We start from the raw sequence: 18319 nt of genomic DNA on the forward strand, positions 1-18319 counted from the left end.
GTGGAAAAAACAACACATTAAAGAATGTAACCCTGAGCTTTGGGAACCACTGGGTGACAATTTTACCATTTCCTGATTTTCAGGACATTGTATAGACATTTTATAGATGGAACAACTAATCAATTAATCAAGAAAATTATAGATGGATTAATCAACAATGAAAATAATCATTAGTTGCAGCCTTACGCTAAATGCTCATGATTTTGGTAAATGGAACATATCCATTTGCAAGTCTTGTGAGAGTTTTTATGGCACCTGAGGGTTTACAAGACACACCATTTTGACTGTGTTACCTGGTGACTTTCAGCCAATGGTGTCCAAGGTTCCTTGTAGTAACTTAGGTAAATGGTTGACATCAATAATTAACACAGATGAGTATGTTTTTACGATTGATTGAAGGCTTATGAGACGACACTGACATGGTCTGTGTTAACTGGCGAGTCGCCAGTTAACACAGCCAACCGTTAAATCGTAACACAGGCATAGCTATTACAACTGGCAGCTCAGTCAACACAGCTACCGGTACTGTTGAAGTCACTTCATATGAATATTTGGGGTGTTATGAACAGGTAGGTACAGATCCCGTAGTTCATTTTGTTTGGGAAGTGGCAGTGTCAATGATAAGGGGCTGAGGATGGATGGATAGGAGGAGGAGGTTCTACTGAAAAAGAATAGGCCGGGAAAGCTCATTAAATAAAAATCTAATGTAGTTAATTTTCTTGTAAAGTACATGCACAATCCTGGCCCCAACACACACATGATGTATTTCTAATTTCAAAGCTTTTGGTGATTTTAGTGTTTCTGTACCCTTTTTCTGATGTTGTGTTGCCTAGAGACCTCATGAATTCACATTACTGTGGATTCATGAGGTCAACTTGATCAGGATGCTGTTGTTTTGCTGGGCATTTACGCTATTATAGGAGGAGAAACAAAGCACAACCTTTACAGTGACATATGAGGTTACAACACAGTTTGTATTGAACCCTGGAACAGAAACCCCATTAGCGATGCTTCTCTTAGAATTAATGATGAATGGGAGTAAAGCTATCTGCTGGTTGAGGTATTTTTACCAGCACATTTACCCGTTGTTCTCCAAATAGGATTTTATCCACATAATTTCAGTTTCAAACATTTTGCAGATGTAGATGTGTTGTCACAGTAACCATAATGAAAAGTACTGTAGTGAACACAGAACAGAGTTTTGATAAGGCAAACTACTCATTCGACTGCAGAACAGTAAAGGGCGAATGCTGATTGGTCATGTATATGCGTGTGTGCCTGCTTGTGTCATTGCTTGTGTGCATGCGTGCGTGCGTGTGTTAGTGCGTGCATTCGTGTGTGTGTGTGCTTGTCTGCACAATATTCATGACTACACTCCCTATAGTGGTTTTCTATATTCTACCTCATCAGTGTTACAAAAACAAGATGGGCAGACCAGGACACAATGTTTTCCTACTACTGTTGAAATGGGTCTAACTTGGCAGGCATTGCTATCATCTCAAGATAATTGGAGACTAATAGGATGGCTTAGGCTGGTCCAGGGACGTCCTTCCCTATGCGTTCGGCTGCTGTCCAGCTTCTATGTGCAGTCAAGGCTGAGGCTGGTAGCAGTTTTGTCAATGACAGGCAGCAGATAGCAATAAGCCACTTGTGTGCACTCAAAGTGCACCAGTTAGTGAGTCCATTTGCCAAGTTATTAAGCTACATTTGGTTTTATTTTAGGTCAGCAGTAAAGTGCACTTACTCTCTCTATGTGTTAGGGTTGAGAGGCAGAAACAGCTATCTTCTGCTGCTGAGGACAGCAGGGTTGTCTGCTGCATAACTTAGCATTTCGCACATGCCTTTAGATAAACTGTAGCTTTGACTTCTCCATTCATATAAGATTTAGACAGATAACTGCAGGGGTTGACAAAGTAAAATGAGAATCACAGCAAGACAAAGAAAGCAAGAAAAATCATCCTTCGATCTGGGAAGCAAGCAAGGAAGAAAGACGGTCAGAAGGTGAAAATGAAAATAAACTAGGGAATGGAAATGGCTGAGGAAAGGGTTTTGACCACATGCATAAAGAAAAGACTTCATATTATAAAAGTATCCAAATGGCTAAGGGTTCAAGGACCTGTACTATAATCAGAGTGTCCTTGTAAAATACATAATTTTCTCAGTGGCCTTCCTTGTTTTTAAATAAAGGTTTTCAACAGAGAACAAAATGAAGGAGAATGTGTTAATGTAACTAGATATGGCAGAAGAACAGTAATGCTGAGAGGTACATTAGGTAAGAGGTAACAAAGACACAAGTCTGATGAGTGACAACTCATAGGCTGACTTGTGCTCTTTTGTGAATAAGATTAGAGGTGTAGTAGGGAAGGAGATGGCTTACAGAGGCATAAGCGCACAGAGCGCTCATTAAACCACATACAGTGTCAGTAAGGGGAAGGGAGGTGTCTTGTGAGGCAGGCTCAATCTGAAAGAGATGGCAGAGTCACTTCTAATAAAGCAAGCCTATTATGCACATGAGAAATAAAAGTAACAGGGACTGTTTCTACAGCCTCCTGGGATACTAGTCAAACACAAAATTTAGAAAGCATGCATTCATGTTTAACAGCCCACACATTATGTTCCCCAGTCTATAACAATTGCTTTAAACACTCAGGGAACATTACACATGGGCATTGTTCTATACCAGTATATCTGCTGTTTTCTAACAGTTTTATATTGTGAGTCTTTGAGGCATAATGCTGTTTGCAAATAAGCTATGTTTCATTCACAAACCTGAGGGGAAAAAAAAACAAATTGGCTGCATTCAGAAATACTGCATCTTGTGATCACCGTCTTTGTGTGGGCAACATTTATGGGAAAGCGTCACAATTGTTGGATCCAAGATGAAGAAACATGATTGATGTTTTTGCTGGTATAATCAATAGCCAGCACAAATTATCTGTACAGTTCCATGGTTCCCTCCATCTGTAAAGAATGATGAAATATGCATCTGAAAACAAGCAGTAAGTGTGTGTCTGTCTCTCTCTCAGCCGCACACAGACACACACACACACACACACACACACACACACACACACACACACACACACACACACACACACACACAGAAAACCCATATGGGATCAGCAGATGCTTGGCAAAGATCGAAATGGCTATGTTAGATAGCATATGCTCTACGATGCCTCTCAGCCACTCTATGTCAGGGAATTATTTCTGACAAATCCTGAAAAGATTATGGAAAATACTAGAAAATTGAAATCATGCTTATTGCCTCAACTGCAGTATCATTATAGCCAGGATATTCCATGTTTTAGCCAAGCAGCAACCTCCAGGGCTGACAAATGAACACGGAAGTGTCAAAAACGATAGCAGTTACCAAAATGGCCACTTGAGGATGGCTCCAAAAGCAAGTTACTCCCCGTAGAAAACATGTTGAAATGCCTAACGTTACAGCAGAAGCAACCATGCTTTTGTAACCACAAGCGTTTTATATAACACACCGGTTTGAATTATATTTTAGTGTAATTCCGGAGCAAAATCATCCTATCGTCTTTTTCAGCATTTATACACATCAGATAAGACATCGAGACAGTTTTTGTTGTGTAACAATTATTAACAGAGAAATCCGGGAGAGTTGCTAACATCCGAACGTGGCTAACACTGACAGCTTGGGCATTACGGTGACTGATACTGCTCAAAATAACACCACTGCAGTAGCACAATAGAGTGTTTTGAAAGACTTACCTACTGGCTCCCGTACCATTTCCTCTCATAGTAAAGTCTATACAAGTGGATTACCAAATGCAATACAAAAGGAGCCCATTGGTGCTTAGACTTAGACTTAGACTTCTCTTTATTGATCCCTGTGGGTTGACCCTGCAAGGAAATTTAATGGAATTTCCAGCAGCTTACAAAAACACAAGGGAGGTATATGAAAAAAACAAAAAACAGTGTAAGATATCCAATAAACTCTTAGCTAAATAAAAACAGAAAGTCAAACAATAAACAATAAACAGTAAACAATAACTCTTAGTTAAATATATATGAAGAAAATGTAAGAATACAGGTAAAATAAAATTCACGGAAAATGAAATCAGATCAGAAGTAATATGTAGAGAAAATGTATAAGATAAGGTATGGATTAATGTATATGACAGAAATTAGGGGTAAGATTCAATTATTGCACTTAAAAGGTGGATAAAGTGTCCAGGTATGTAAGAGTAGATTATTAATTGCACAGTGAGTGGCTCCCACTCATTCCCTTCTGTCCTCTTTATTTCCTCCTACCCCCCGAGTGAGGAGTTGTAGAGGATGATGGCCTGAGGGACAAAGTGTTCTTGAGCCTGTTGGTCTTACACTTGGGCAGGAGCAGCCTTCCTCTGAACAGGCTCCTCTGGGTGCTGACGACGGTGTGCAGGGGGTTGCTGGCATTGTCCATAATGTCCAGCAGTTTGTCCATTGTCCTCCTCTCTGCCACCATCACCAGCGAGTCCAGTTTCATGCCGACCACAGAGCCGGCCCATCTGATCAGTTTATCCAGTCTGGAGGTGTCCTTCTTGGATATGCTGTGTCATCGGTGTACTTCTGTATTTGACACAGCTCTGAGTAGCAGCAGAAGTCCGTGGTTTACAGGGCGAAGAGAAGAGGGGCCAGCACGGTGCCCTGAGGGGCTCCAATGTTGCTGACCACAGTGTCTGACGTGATGTCCTTCAGCCTGACATACTGTGGCCTGTCAGTGAGGTAGTTTCTGACCCAGTCCATCAGATAGGGGTCCACTCCCATCCTGTTCAGTTTGTCCAGAAGCATAGGGTGCTGGATGGTATTAAAGGAACAGGAGAAGTCCAAGAAGAGAATCCTCGCTGTGCCGCTTCCCTTATCCAGATGGGAGTGGACTCGGTGCAGAATGTAGAGGATGGCATCCTACACACCAACATCTGGCTGGTACGCAAACTGCAGGCGACCCTGGCCGTGTTATACCCGGGGTCTGAGGAGGCTTCATTTTATCTGTATGGACTCTTATCATGCTACTGGTGTTTGGTGTTATTTTGAGCAGTATTAGTGGTTAAAGCTGTTTTAATGCCTTCACCATACTGCCCCAAGCTAATCAGTGTCCAAAAAAGACCATGGGATGATTTTGCGCCGGAAATACACTTTAAGGCTTTTACTTGGCCAGGGGAGTTCCCATTTTTTAATTATCCGGGAGTTAGGGTGAGTCAGGCACTGCCAAGATGGCGACGGTCACAGCCACTCAGAGTGAGTTTCATTTTGGCTACTCAGAAACCTATGGGTAATGTCACTACATCCATATTTTAAACAGCTGTGGTTTTATCTCATCATCAATGGAACACATCTACATGTATCACACTCCTTTTTGTCGGTAAATTCATCATGGCAACTGCCAACACATCATACATTTTGTGAGCCAATTAAAGTATTGACTAATCTATCCTGATATATCTTATCTCACTATGACAATGGTAATAAAGCCTATACTCGATGATATTGCCTTGAGAAACACACATAGGTAGTGAACCCCCGCCCCACACACCGCCTCATCAAGGGGAAATCAATGTATCTTAATGACATATCATTAGTGGCTCTGTAAAGGGGAACAATTTTAATGGAAACAACTCTGTCTCAACTCAGAACATGGAGTGATAGCACAGAAAGTTCCTAACCACTGTTCTTCACTATTCAAGTGTTATTTGAAGCAGAACATCTACCCCCCACAATTGGAACATTTACATCACATGTAGTCAATTTAAACGGACACATTTAGTCTTTCAGGTTAGTTGTTTTCTGTGGCAGACTTGAGTTGTGAAAATCTATAGGGTTGATAGTGATATTTTATTAGAACCTGTGAAAATTAGAATTAGTAATTCATGCTTAACCTGTATTGCTTTTGGTTTGGTTAAACATGAAATCTAAATTCAAAAGCCTCCAGGCTTTTATACATAACCACCAATTGTTGAATGTTAATTTTCTCTGTATAGACTGCCTTTCACGACCTACCGGCTTCTGCCATTTGTGCAATGATGGTTTATGGGATGGCTGGATACAAATATAGATTAAGATATGATTCAGTAAATTGCAAGTTGCTTTGCTTCAGCATCTGTATGTATGCACTGGAAACATGCAGTGACATCAATCAATCAATGCAATGAGTGCACACAATGTGAACTTTTAGCATTCCTAGCAAATCCTACGTTAGGTTATGCACAGAAATTGGCATAAAAAAAACATGCTGACGGACCGCAGGACTGGACCGGAAACAACACTCAAAAACAATGACTTTATTCAACAAAAGGTGATGGTTAGGGTTAGGCATGAAAAACACTTAGCCAGGATTAGAAAAAAGGCCATGGGTTGGTTTCGTATGGACAGGAATTGAATCCCACTCCCCTGACCTATGTTTTAGGAACCAAACTGCCTACTTAGATGGCAGCTCACTCTTCCTATATTATGGCATATGCTTTCATTTGGGGAATACACATACACTAAATATGTGAAATACAGACGAATAGCTGTGCATTACCTTTCGTCGTTATATGTACAAAACTGCATGAGAACAGCCTGGAACTTTGCTTTTCATCTGAATAGAAAATGCTTTTTGTGTGCTTCAAATAAACATTTTTAATACCACTTAATGACCACAAACAATTGTCAATGGATAAAAACAAGCAATATTAATAACAATATATCAGTTCATACTACTTTAAAATTAATCAATAAAAGCTTACTGATTTCATCAGAGAACTCTGAAAGGACAACCATTTTTGAAGTAAAAAAAAAGGAAGGAAGGAACTACTAAGTGGCCGTCATTTTCATTTTCATCAGGATATAGTAAAGCCTTCTTCTTGTGTAAGGGGCTGAGCAAGCAGACATGAATCACAGGTGGATTTCTAAAAGAGAAGGTTCACCCTGAAGTGAACCAATCAATTTACAAAATATATAGAATACGAATTACTTCTAGCATATAGCAGCAGTTATTTATAATCTTTTTGACTTTCACAGCTCAGTGTGTTTGGTCACTCTCTTTTTAAGCATATTTAAAAAAATGTTTTTGTCCCTCCCATTCCGATGCACACACATTAATCATTTGATCTAATTAATCAATCGAGAAAAAAAAAAGAGCTCACTTTTTGCAGCAGTATTGTTACTTGATAATAAAAAGAAAATCCATCCAAGTGTAGAAGAACATATATTTGATGCTTACCTCATTTTATGTCTTCAGAAGTTGTAAAGAAAAGTGTCAAGTTTGCTGGACAATTAGTCAGGACTGTGTATATATACATCATCATTTTATCTTAAGAAACAAACAATCATGATTGGTGCACACTCACTCACTCATCTTCAACCCGTTATCCGGGGTCGGGTTGCGGGGGCAGCAGCTCTAGCAGGGGACCCCAAACTTCCCTTTCCCTGGTCACATTAACCAGCTCTAACTGAGGGATCCTGAGGCATTCCCAGGCCAGTGTGGAGATATAATCTCTCCACCTAGTCCTGGGTCTTCCCCGAGGCCTTCTCCCAGCTGGATGTGCCTGGAACACCTCCCTAGGGAGGCGCCCAGGGGGTCATCTTTACTAGATGCCAGAACCACCTCAACTTGCTGCTTTCAATGTAAAGGAGCAGTGGCTCTACTCCGAGTTCCTCACAGATGGCTGAACTTCTCACCCTATCTCTAAGGGAGACTCCAGCGTCCCTCCTGAGAAAACCCATTTCGGTCGCTTGTACCCGCAACCTCGTTCTTTCGGTCATGACCCAGCTTTCATGACCATAGGTGAAGGCAGGAACGAAGATTAACCAGTAGATTGAAAGCTTTGCCTTCCGGCTCAGCTCTCTTATGTCTTTGCGGCTGCAAAACATTCCCCCAGCTGCTCCAATTCTCCGGCTAACTCATGCTCAATTGTCCCCTCACTCTTGAAAAACATCCTGAGCTACTTGAACTCCTTTCTTGAGGAAAGGACTCATTCCCTACCTGGAGTAAGCAATCCATGACAGCCATGGCCTCAGATTTAGAGGTGCTGATCTCAGCCCACCGAACTGCAACCCCTCCCCACCACGACTACACCTAGATATCCTCTCCATGAAAATCACAAACAGGATTGGTGACAAAGCGCACCCCTGGCGGAGGCCAACCCCCACCGGGAACAAATCTGACTTACTGCAGAGGATCTGGACACTGCTCTCGCTTTGGGTGTACAGAGATTGGATGGCCGACAAAAGTGACCCCCTCACCCCATACTCCCGCAGCACCTCCCACAGTATCTCCCGGGGGACCCGATCATATGCCTTCTCCGGATCCACAAATCACATGTAGACTGGATGGGAATACTCCCAGGCCCCCTCCAGGATCCTTGCAAGAGTGAAGAGCTGGTCCGTTGTTCCACATCCAGGACGGAATCCGCATTGTTCCTCTTCAATCTGCGGTTCGACTAGAGGATGAACCCTCCTTTCCAGCACCTTGGAGTAGACTTTACCAGGGAGGCTGAGTAGTGTGATACTCCTGTAATTGGAATACACCCTCTGGTCCCCCTTTTTAAGTAGGGGAACCACCACCCCGGTATGCCACTCCCTTGGCACTGTCCCAGACTTCCATGCAATGTTTAAGAGATGTGTCAACCAAGAAAGCCCCTCCCAACCCAAAGCTTTCATCATTTCAGGACGAATCTCATCAATCCCTGGGGCTTTGCCACTGTGGAGTTGTTTGACTACCTCAGTGACTTCTGCCAGAGATATTGACAATGATTCCTCATCAGCCTCCAGCTCTGCCTCTACAGAAGAGGGCATGTTAGTCAGATTAAGGAGTTCCTCAAAGTGCACCAGCGTCCCGTCCTTACTGTAAACAGCTTGGACGGTTCCCCCTCCTGAGGTGTCGAATGGTTTTCCAGAAGCACCTTGGTGCCACCTGAAAGTCCTTCTCCATGACTTCTCCGAACTTCTCCCACACCCGCTGCTTTGCCTCTGACACAGCTGAGGCTGCAGCCCTTCTGGCCCGTCGGTACCTTGCAACTGCCTCCGGAGTCTTCTGGGATAACATATCCCGGAAGGACTCCTTCTTCAGTCTGACAGCTTCCGTGACCGCCGGTTGGTGGACACCCTCATTTCTAATCCTGAACACAAGAAAAAAGAATAGGACTGAGAATATAAGCTTTATCCCCCGATCGTTTTGATCATGCTACTTTGGTAGCGTATAACAAGTTTTACAATTAATTGTGATTTTTAAAAAAAAAAATTACACAAGGGGATGGGAAATATTGTATCATACACTTCTAGAGACTTTTACTTCTACTACTACTTTGTTTCATTAGAAGTCTACATCTATGATTCGTGTGGTCAGACCTTGCATTTTCTCATAAATTGAAAGTGTGTGCTAGATTATCCCATAGGTAAACCCCCGCCAATCCCCATAAAAGGGCATTAAACTGCAGCAGTCATGTGCCACACAAAAATGGAAAAGTTTAGGTAATCAAGTCAAGAATGCCCAAACAAAAGCCCACAGACAGTGGAGCACCGGACTCCAAATGTTAAAAAAATCCTACTGAAACAGTTTGGAGGTACGCTGTTGGAAGTGAATGCCAAAAGAGCTGTAATGTTTAGTACAGTAGCAGATATTAACAGAAACGTAAAACTTTGCCTAAGATGTCATATGTAGCTCAACTGGTAAAGCGTACACTCCAGGATGTATTCTTACTACTGCGTGGGGGGGGTTTGTCCAGCTGCAGTTGCTGCATGTTGTGCTCTTAAGTGTTTGATTTGATTTGTATTTGAAAGTGTTGATTTCATCCTCACCTAAGAACAAAATTCAAATAAGAAAACATTGGTGAATATCAGAGCTAAGATTACATTTCTTTGTTAAAATCGTTGGTGAATGAGGCCCATTGTTATTAGGAATTTAAAAGCTCCTTAAAATTGATTTTCAATATTTGTTTTGTCAGAGATGTTCTAAAGTCAAATATATCAGTCACTGTAAGGAGTTATGTAGCAAGTCTTTAAGTATTCAGAAAATAAGCTATTGTAGGCTATTTCTGCAACAATAAAAGTGGTAGCTTCCTCCTACTTCCACATTGACTAAAATGAAGCAGAATTGATTGAGGCATTAAAAAAATAAATTTAAAAAGTTGTTAATAAAGAATTAAAGTATAAAGTATTAAAGTTTGAATTGCTTGTTTTTTCCACAAACTAAAAAATAAGCCAAAATCAAGGAAAATTATTAATGAATGATTATAATGATTATTTAAAATAAACTTATCTGCTTAACATTTATCTCCTTTGCCATTTTCCCCTTCCCCTTCCCCTCCCTGTAGGCTCTGCTCTGCGGCGTCGGTGGCTAGTGGTCCAACTCCTGATGCAGGTGTGGCTGGCGGCAAATCCATCTTTGAGTGAGCGCCCATGCCCAAAGAGCTGTCGTTGTGATGGAAAAATTGTCTACTGTGAGTCGAGCGCCTTTCGCGATGTTCCCAAGAACCTCTCAGGAGGCTGTGAAGGTCTGTCATTACGATACAACAGCCTCGCCAGTCTTCGCGCAGGCCAGTTTGTAGGCCTTAACCACCTCATATGGCTCTACTTGGACCACAATTACATTGCCTCTGTGGATGGAATGGCCTTTCAGGGGGTCCGCAGACTCAAAGAGCTGATCCTGAGTTCCAATAAGATCACATCACTCCACAACACCACATTCCACCCTGTCCCTAATTTGCGTAATTTGGATCTGTCGTATAACAAACTACAGGCCTTGCAGCCTGGGCAGTTCCAGGGATTACGGAAGCTTCTCAGCCTTCACATACGCTCAAATTCTCTAAAAACCGTCCCAGTGCGTCTGTTCCAAGATTGCAGAAATCTTGAATTTCTGGATCTGGGTTACAACCGCCTGCGCAGTATCACTCGGAATGCATTTTCAGGCCTAGTAAAGCTCACTGAGCTGCATCTGGAGCATAACCAGTTCTCAAAGATCAATTTCTCTCACTTTCCTCGCCTCTATAATCTGCGAGCACTTTACCTGCAGTGGAATCGCATTCGCTCAATGAACCAGGGCCTGACCTGGACCTGGGCCTCTATCCAGAAACTGGACCTGTCAGGAAATGATCTGATGGAAGTAGACGCTGTAGTTTACCAATGCCTACCCAACCTGCAGACCCTCAATCTGGACTCCAATAAACTGACCAATGTCTCCCAGGAGGTGGTTGATGCCTGGATATCTTTGACTACGATTAGCTTAGCTGGAAATGTATGGGACTGTGGCCCGGCCATCTGTCCTCTGGTGGCCTGGCTGAGAAATTTTCGAGGGGCAAAGGAGACCACAATGATCTGTGCCTCCCCCAAGAAAGCCCAGGGTGAGAAAGTGATGGATGCTGTCGAAGCTTTTGGTGTCTGTCAATCAAACCCAGCATCAACGCTCACTGTGAGTATTCCTCCAATCCCATCCAGCGTTCCTGTGCAGACTGAACGTCAACCAGCCATTCTGGCTTTACCTACTGGTTCTGGAAAGAGAGGAGAGGGGTCAATCAGAGGCCCAACACTGTCAGCTGTTACCCCACCTGTTGTTCTTCCCCCAGAGCAAGACATGGAGCCTGTTTCTTTCCATAAGATTGTGGCTGGAAGTGTTGCCCTTTTTCTATCTGTCTCAATGATTCTGTTGGTAATCTATGTGTCTTGGAAGCGCTATCCTAGCAGTGTCAAGCAGCTGCAGGAGCATTCGGCAGCAGCCCGCAAACGTCGCAAGAAAGCTAGAGAGACGGAGCGCACCCTGAGCTCTCCACTGCAGGAGTACTATGTGGACTACAAGCCCACCAATTCTGAGGCCATGGATGTGCTTGTGAATGGGACCGGACCCTGCACCTACACCATCTCAGGCTCCCGAGAATGCGAGGTATGACCCACACCACCGCCACTCCTCCTACACAAAACTCTGCCCACAGTGAGGCGACCAGAGGTAATTATTTACTCTGCTTTGATAGATGATAAATCTGCTCCTTGATTACTTAGCCTTACACAACAGGCTAGGCAAACACTGCGTGTCCATGGATTATTACAGAGTGGTTTTTAGCATCACTTTGTGTATTACAAGATATCTCTTGTTTTCAGAGGGATGTTTGTATATTTGCTTAAGCCTTAATCTCTGCTGAGAAGCAAATGTTTGTTTTGCCCCAAAATTTCACAGACATACAGATAAATTAGACTGATTACATTTCCCATTCTTGAACCAAAGCTATGCTGCTTGTGATAAGATATTTGTGGTTGTTTAGGTAGTTGTTTGCTTTTTTTCTCAGCCATCACATGCTTTGCACTTTGTATGTTTGCTCTTGTACTATTCAGACTCTGATGAGCAGTACTGTGTTGAAACAATAGCTGAATGATTGGAAAATTCACTTCTGGACCCTGGATGTGAATGCTTAAAGAGATTCTTGTCATTGAATTGAGCTTCCCCTGAGCTGATGACTTCACACTTTTCTTGACATAGCTTACTCAAGATAGTTGGAAAATACTTAATGCTCATATTATCCCAACAGCACATCCTTTCAGTCTTTTGCCTTCATTTTCACACTGATTTGCTGAAGTAACTCACTGGCTTGATTGATTAGTCTCATGAACTGAAAGGCATACTTTCACTGGCCTTCTGCACATGGATAAATATAAATGAACATTTCATGACATACATAAAGAGAGAGAAGTAGTGTTTATAGTCCCGAAAGGAATTTGGGTCCTTTGAAATGGGAATTTTTTCAAAACAGTATTTACAGAATAAATTAATGTAGGAATACTACTTTTCTCCCATCTGCTACACTCTTGTGTACCTGATATACTCTATCATTCTTGGTTAAACCTTTATAGTGCTTGATTATCCCAAGTTGTCCTAGCTACAGCTAAGCAAAGCTTCTGTAGACATGCAATTCCTATCACTTATTAACTTACCCAGTTGTAACACGGAACTAAGGAAGGCTGGTTGATCAGGTAACCCACCCTCTGAAGCTGTAACCAAAAAGACGTAGGACATATTTGCACACAATGGGTTTTCACATTATCAGCCCACTCATACTCAATCTACTCCCTACATTTTTTCAGCATCTTCGTGGCATGAGTTTCTGACAGGTTATCTCTGGAGGAATGACTATACTGTAAATGCAGAGATTCAAACAGTGAGGAGGAGGAGGCCTCATTCCTACACATTCTTTTCCATGTTTTGTTACAAACTGTCTGGCTTTCCTGGAGGCAGGGTACCTGGTTATACGTAATACTCTTAGGTTGTTCACATTGGTTGGATTTTGAAGAGGGACCCCAAATCACGGATGACATTTTGTTGTTGTTTGCCTTGCCCTCTATAGTCTTTGAGTGCCTTATTTCAGCCTTCGGTGCTGCTTAATGTTTAGTGTTTTAATGCAAGACTCCATGGAAAGTGAAGTTGGATGGAAGGGGAAAAAATGCAGGGTGATGCGGTAAATTTTCAGCAAATGTACTTCATTCTATATAATGCCAAAAAAAACTTTAGTTTGAATAATGTGCTTTTCACATGACCTCATTGGGCACATATTTTGTGTCTTGAACTCAGCATACCATACTGTCTTTGAGCCAACTAAATAAAAAAAAAAAAATTTAATTCAAAAACTAAACATGGAGACCTGTATATAAGCTAGATATGATCTGTAGAACAAAGTAAAATACAGTATGGGAACATCACAAATATGCTTCAAAAATATGATGTATGGAGTCCTAACGAAAAAATTGTGTCACATAAGAAGTATTTGTTGTGGTTTTTTTTAATTTCACAGGCTTTTACAGTACATGTCTTCATGTACTTGTGGTCGCACCCTATAGAACATTATTAGCTAATTTGCACTAATTTGTTAAGTACACAGCAGGAGACAGTGGCCCACAGAAATCATATATGAAAAAGGCATGATTGTTGCATAAAGATGAACATTAAAAAGAGGTTGTAATGCAGATAATTGAAATTCTCACTTATTAGAAAAGAAAAAAGTTAATAAATACTGATTTAATTTTAAACTATTTTTGTTGACATGGGTGTTTGTAACTATAAGAAAACAATTATATTGAATGTGTTATGAAAATAACAGTGGACCCCTGAATTGTCAAATATTATTAGATGTTAGTTTCAATTGGCATTAGTCAATTATTTTATGCCATTTTAAATGTCTCAGAAAAACTTAAAAAATATACATTACCATTGCTTGGTAGATAATTGCTCATGCCAAGAGCTACATAATATAAGACAAACAATTTTAAGGCTATTGCATTGAGGATAAGAAGGAATTAGCAGCAAACTGGAAGGAGGGGATACTGTCACATTAGGTCAGGGGTGCCCAATTCCGGTCCTGGAGGGACTTTGACCTGCATTTTTTAGGTTTCTCCCTGCTCTAACACACCTGATTCTAACGATTTTCAAACCTGTGACATGCTTCATCTGCTTGATAATGAGCACCTTATTAGAATCAGGTGGTTTAGAGCAGGGATAACCTAAAACATGCAGGGCAGTGGCTCTCCAGGACTAAAATTATGCATCCCTGCACTAAGTGAAGGCAAAAAAAAGGCACCGGTTGCTTTCCAATATGTCACATTATAAGGGATTGTCATTCCCAACACTCATATATCCTCATTCCGGATGTGTCATGCCAGTTGGATTGGAATATAGGAGACGGTATCTGTTATCGGTGCACTCCCAACACACACACTTCCCCTATAGGGGGACCCCACACAAAACACCTCACAGCCTCCCATCAGTGTAAGCTAGAAGCAGGCCTGCTGTCTCCCATTGAAATCATTGCATCTACCATTAGCCTTTTATCTTGACTTGATTGAACTTGGCAATTTAATTGACTTTTATCTTGTATCTGTGAGCCAAATAAAGCAAGACTTAACCCATACTACGAGGGGCAAACCAGAAGACTTGTGGAAAAAAAGGTAGCCTCTCGGTAGTGTTTGTGATCCATGACAAGCTTAGGAAGGATTTGTCAAGGAAGAGCAAATCATTTTTATATTTTGGAATTTAGGTTTAGATCAAGTAATTAACCTTCACTCTTCCAACATATTCGGTATACAGTATATAGTCTGAATAAAGTATATGGTCTGAATAAACTACTATAAAAAACAACGATAATAGCAAAATATTAACTTATTTCTTCTCAAAATATTATAAGTTATTTAAATGATGTCATCTAAAGAAAATTAATGATTATTGTTATTTTAGGGAAAGTTAAAGTTAACTTGCATATTGGGCAAAATGAAAATAAAGCAAATGAGTCTTAAGGGCTATTTAAGGCCTACTCTGTCCCTCCCTCCCCTGCAGTCTGCTAATTATCTCAGTACACCTGAAGGGGAATGTTATTGTCTACATTATGGCATTTCCGTCTCGTACACCACAACCTGTATAGCTTTAGCAATATTATGAAGCCATGTTGCCTGACAATCCTTTTATCTGATATATAGATTTTTACATATGGAGTAAAACTATAGTCCCAGCTTCCTTTCTGTCCTTGCACTCTCCTCCATTTTGTTTCTTGAGATATCCCTGAAATGCATCATATCTAGATTTATCTGCTCCTCTGTCTCATCTTAAAACATTGTAGAGGGGACACGGGAACTATCAGTCAGCAGTCCACAAAGTCCTGAGTTCATCCTGGAATATGCTCCGATCTTGTTTCTACACTTTGTTGCTTTCGCATGGACATAAATCACTCGGCAGAATACAGCAGCACCTGCTGCACTCTCTCCACCTCACAGCCTCTCCTCAGGCTACAGGCCATAGCGGCCTCAGGTCTGTTCATCTCCTCTGAGTGGGAATTGCTTATACCTCATGTGTCACTCATACTATGTCTTTCAATGGGATTCTGTGCCATCACATATATCACTCACATAGACCTCTTCACATGATTGTCCTTTATCAGCCAGCCCCCAGGTCGACCTTACATGAATGTGATTTTGGTAGCCTTTTTAGTGATTTGCCTGAAAATGGTGCAATCCTCATTTCCCTACGTCACTTCAGCCCTACCACAGAGAGGAGTATTTGTATCATCTCCATCTTCTTTTGATCTTTTCCTTTCTAGCTGTGCTCTTGATATTGGCAATGCATTTTACCTGATTTTGAGTCTGTAACACTCATGTCACCTTTCATGTATCACATCACTTTCCGACCCATATATCTTACGGCCACACCACACTTTAACACTTGTTGGTTTTTTTCATTTCATTTTGTACTATTTTTGTGTCTAGCAACCATATTGTCTTTCTTTGACCTCTACCACCATCTATCTTTATCTGCTCAGTTGTTGTATCCTGCCCCTTGGCGATCTGAACCAGAGTGAACTGAGCCACACAAAGTGGCTTAAATTGTCTTCCTTGATAAGAATTTTGATATGCCTGACCTGCTCTGACAACTACCCAGTAGTGCTACCCCTAATTTACTCATTTTACCCAACTTCTCATGTACAGTCCTGAAACTAATTTCTTCCAGCAAGACTGTGCCTTTTTGATTCAACCTCCTCATCCCTTCCTCTGATACTGCTGCAGACCTTTTCTAAAGTACTATCTCATTCACTTACTCTAATGTCACACTATAGCTGTCTTTGAATTCATTAATGTTGTGCCAATTTTTCAAGAAAACCTGACATCTAATATTAAAGCCTAGACAAATTATACGTCACCTACTTACTCTCAGTGTACTGCCTTTTAACCAAAAATTTGTCTCATAGAGCATCTTGCTGAGGTTGTTTTCCTTGCTGTCACAATAGTAACTCACTACAGTATAGTCATTTTTTTACACCTGTTTGCTTACATTAATATGGTCATAATTTAACCCTTTTCCTAGCAACTGGCCCTTGGCCTTGCATTTGCACGATTTCACTTAGGTCTCATAGTAATATCACTCAAAAGCAAAAAAAATACTTTACCAAATTGTAGCTTTTGTATTTATAAAAGTTAATTAATCAATAACTTAGTTGTGAGGTTATTATTAAGGGCTACAACTAGCAATTAATCAACAAGAATATTAACAATCTATTAATTATTTAAAAGTTCCATATTGCAAAAAGTGAAATTTCCATGCATTTTTTTATTATCATGAAGCAGGTCAAGGTGCTAAATAAATACTATGAAAGTATCAAAAACATAAACTGTGACTTTAACTGATCCTTAAAAACTTACTCACATTGAGAGCACACTACATTGAGAGCACAGTAATTAATCACTAGGACAAAAGGTTCCTCATCAGGAAACATTAACAGGTAACATGTAACCAAGCATGCACCTTTCTTGTTTAATTTATATCCACAGAGTGAAGTCTAGCATTTGTCTATTTTTGCATATTTATCAAAGATTCATTATATGAAAAAGCATTTTGTGGGGTTTGTTGGATGTAGAGATGCACAATCAAGTTTTTTCCGATCCAATCCGCTACCAATTCCTGGGCTGAGCGTATCGGCCGAGATCCAATATCGATCCGATCCGATACTACTGTTGAATGAATGAACCGCATACCTTGCCATGTGAGTGTAGGCATCTGGCTTGAGATAAACATTTAGCCTTGTCAAAAAAAGGTAACAAATAAACACAAATATAAATGTACAAATAACAAAGTGTACATTAGCAGCAAAAAGTAAGAAATAACATTTCCATGTAAAGTGCACTGCAAACAGATTTTATGTAATATGTAATATAAAGTATAGCAGTAATATAAAGTATAGCAGCTGCCTGAAATCCAACAAACAATGGCTTATTTGAATTGCTGTGTATAATATTAACAAAAAATAAATGACTCGATCAGAATGCTGGATTGGCCTCATTCATCCGATATCAGATACAGCTAATTAATCAATATTGGAGCCAATATCTGATCCGGGTATCCTATTGGTGCATCTCTAGTTAGATTAACTTTTTAAATCATGCATGCCGCGTCCTCCAGGCTAAAGAGAAGAGGGACCATCCGGCGTATTATCAGCACACAGCTCAAAAGCCATTATCCGTGATGGTATGGGGGTGCATTAGGGCGCATGGCATGGAGAACTTGCATATTTGGAGAAACATATGCTGCCAAATAGACAGAATCTTTTTCAGGGAAACAAAACATATTCTGGACATATTACAACAGTGTGGCTTTGTAGTAAAGAGTTCTGCCTGCCTGCAGTCCCGACTTGTTTAAAATGTTTGCCACGAAGGAAAACTCAAACTGTTAATCGGCTGAAATCGTAAATTAAGCAAGAATGGGAAAACATTACAGCTTTAATATGACAGTGATTGGTCTCCTCAGTGCATAACACTTACAGAGTGTAGTTAAAAGAAGAGGTGATGCAAAAGAATGGTAAACACCACCCAG

At 40.9% G+C, this 18319-nt stretch overlaps 1 protein-coding gene across 1 annotated transcript in view; it reads left to right on the forward strand.

Moving 5' to 3' along the window:
* Nucleotides 1-5225: 5225 nt before the first annotated feature.
* LOC310958953 (leucine-rich repeat transmembrane neuronal protein 4) overlaps nucleotides 5226-18319 on the forward strand; it is a gene marked incomplete at both ends in the record, with an annotated part of 106596 nt that continues 93502 nt past the window's right edge. Inside the window, 2 exons of the mRNA XM_083930116.1 lie at nucleotides 5226-5250; nucleotides 10305-11866. Coding sequence (XP_083786242.1) covers nucleotides 5226-5250; nucleotides 10305-11866 — 1587 coding nt within the window. The remainder of the gene's footprint in view (nucleotides 5251-10304; nucleotides 11867-18319) is intronic.

This window comes from Echiichthys vipera, assembly GCF_963691815.1.
Source record: "Echiichthys vipera genome assembly, chromosome: 16".
Taxonomy (NCBI): Eukaryota; Metazoa; Chordata; class Actinopteri; order Perciformes; family Trachinidae; genus Echiichthys; species Echiichthys vipera.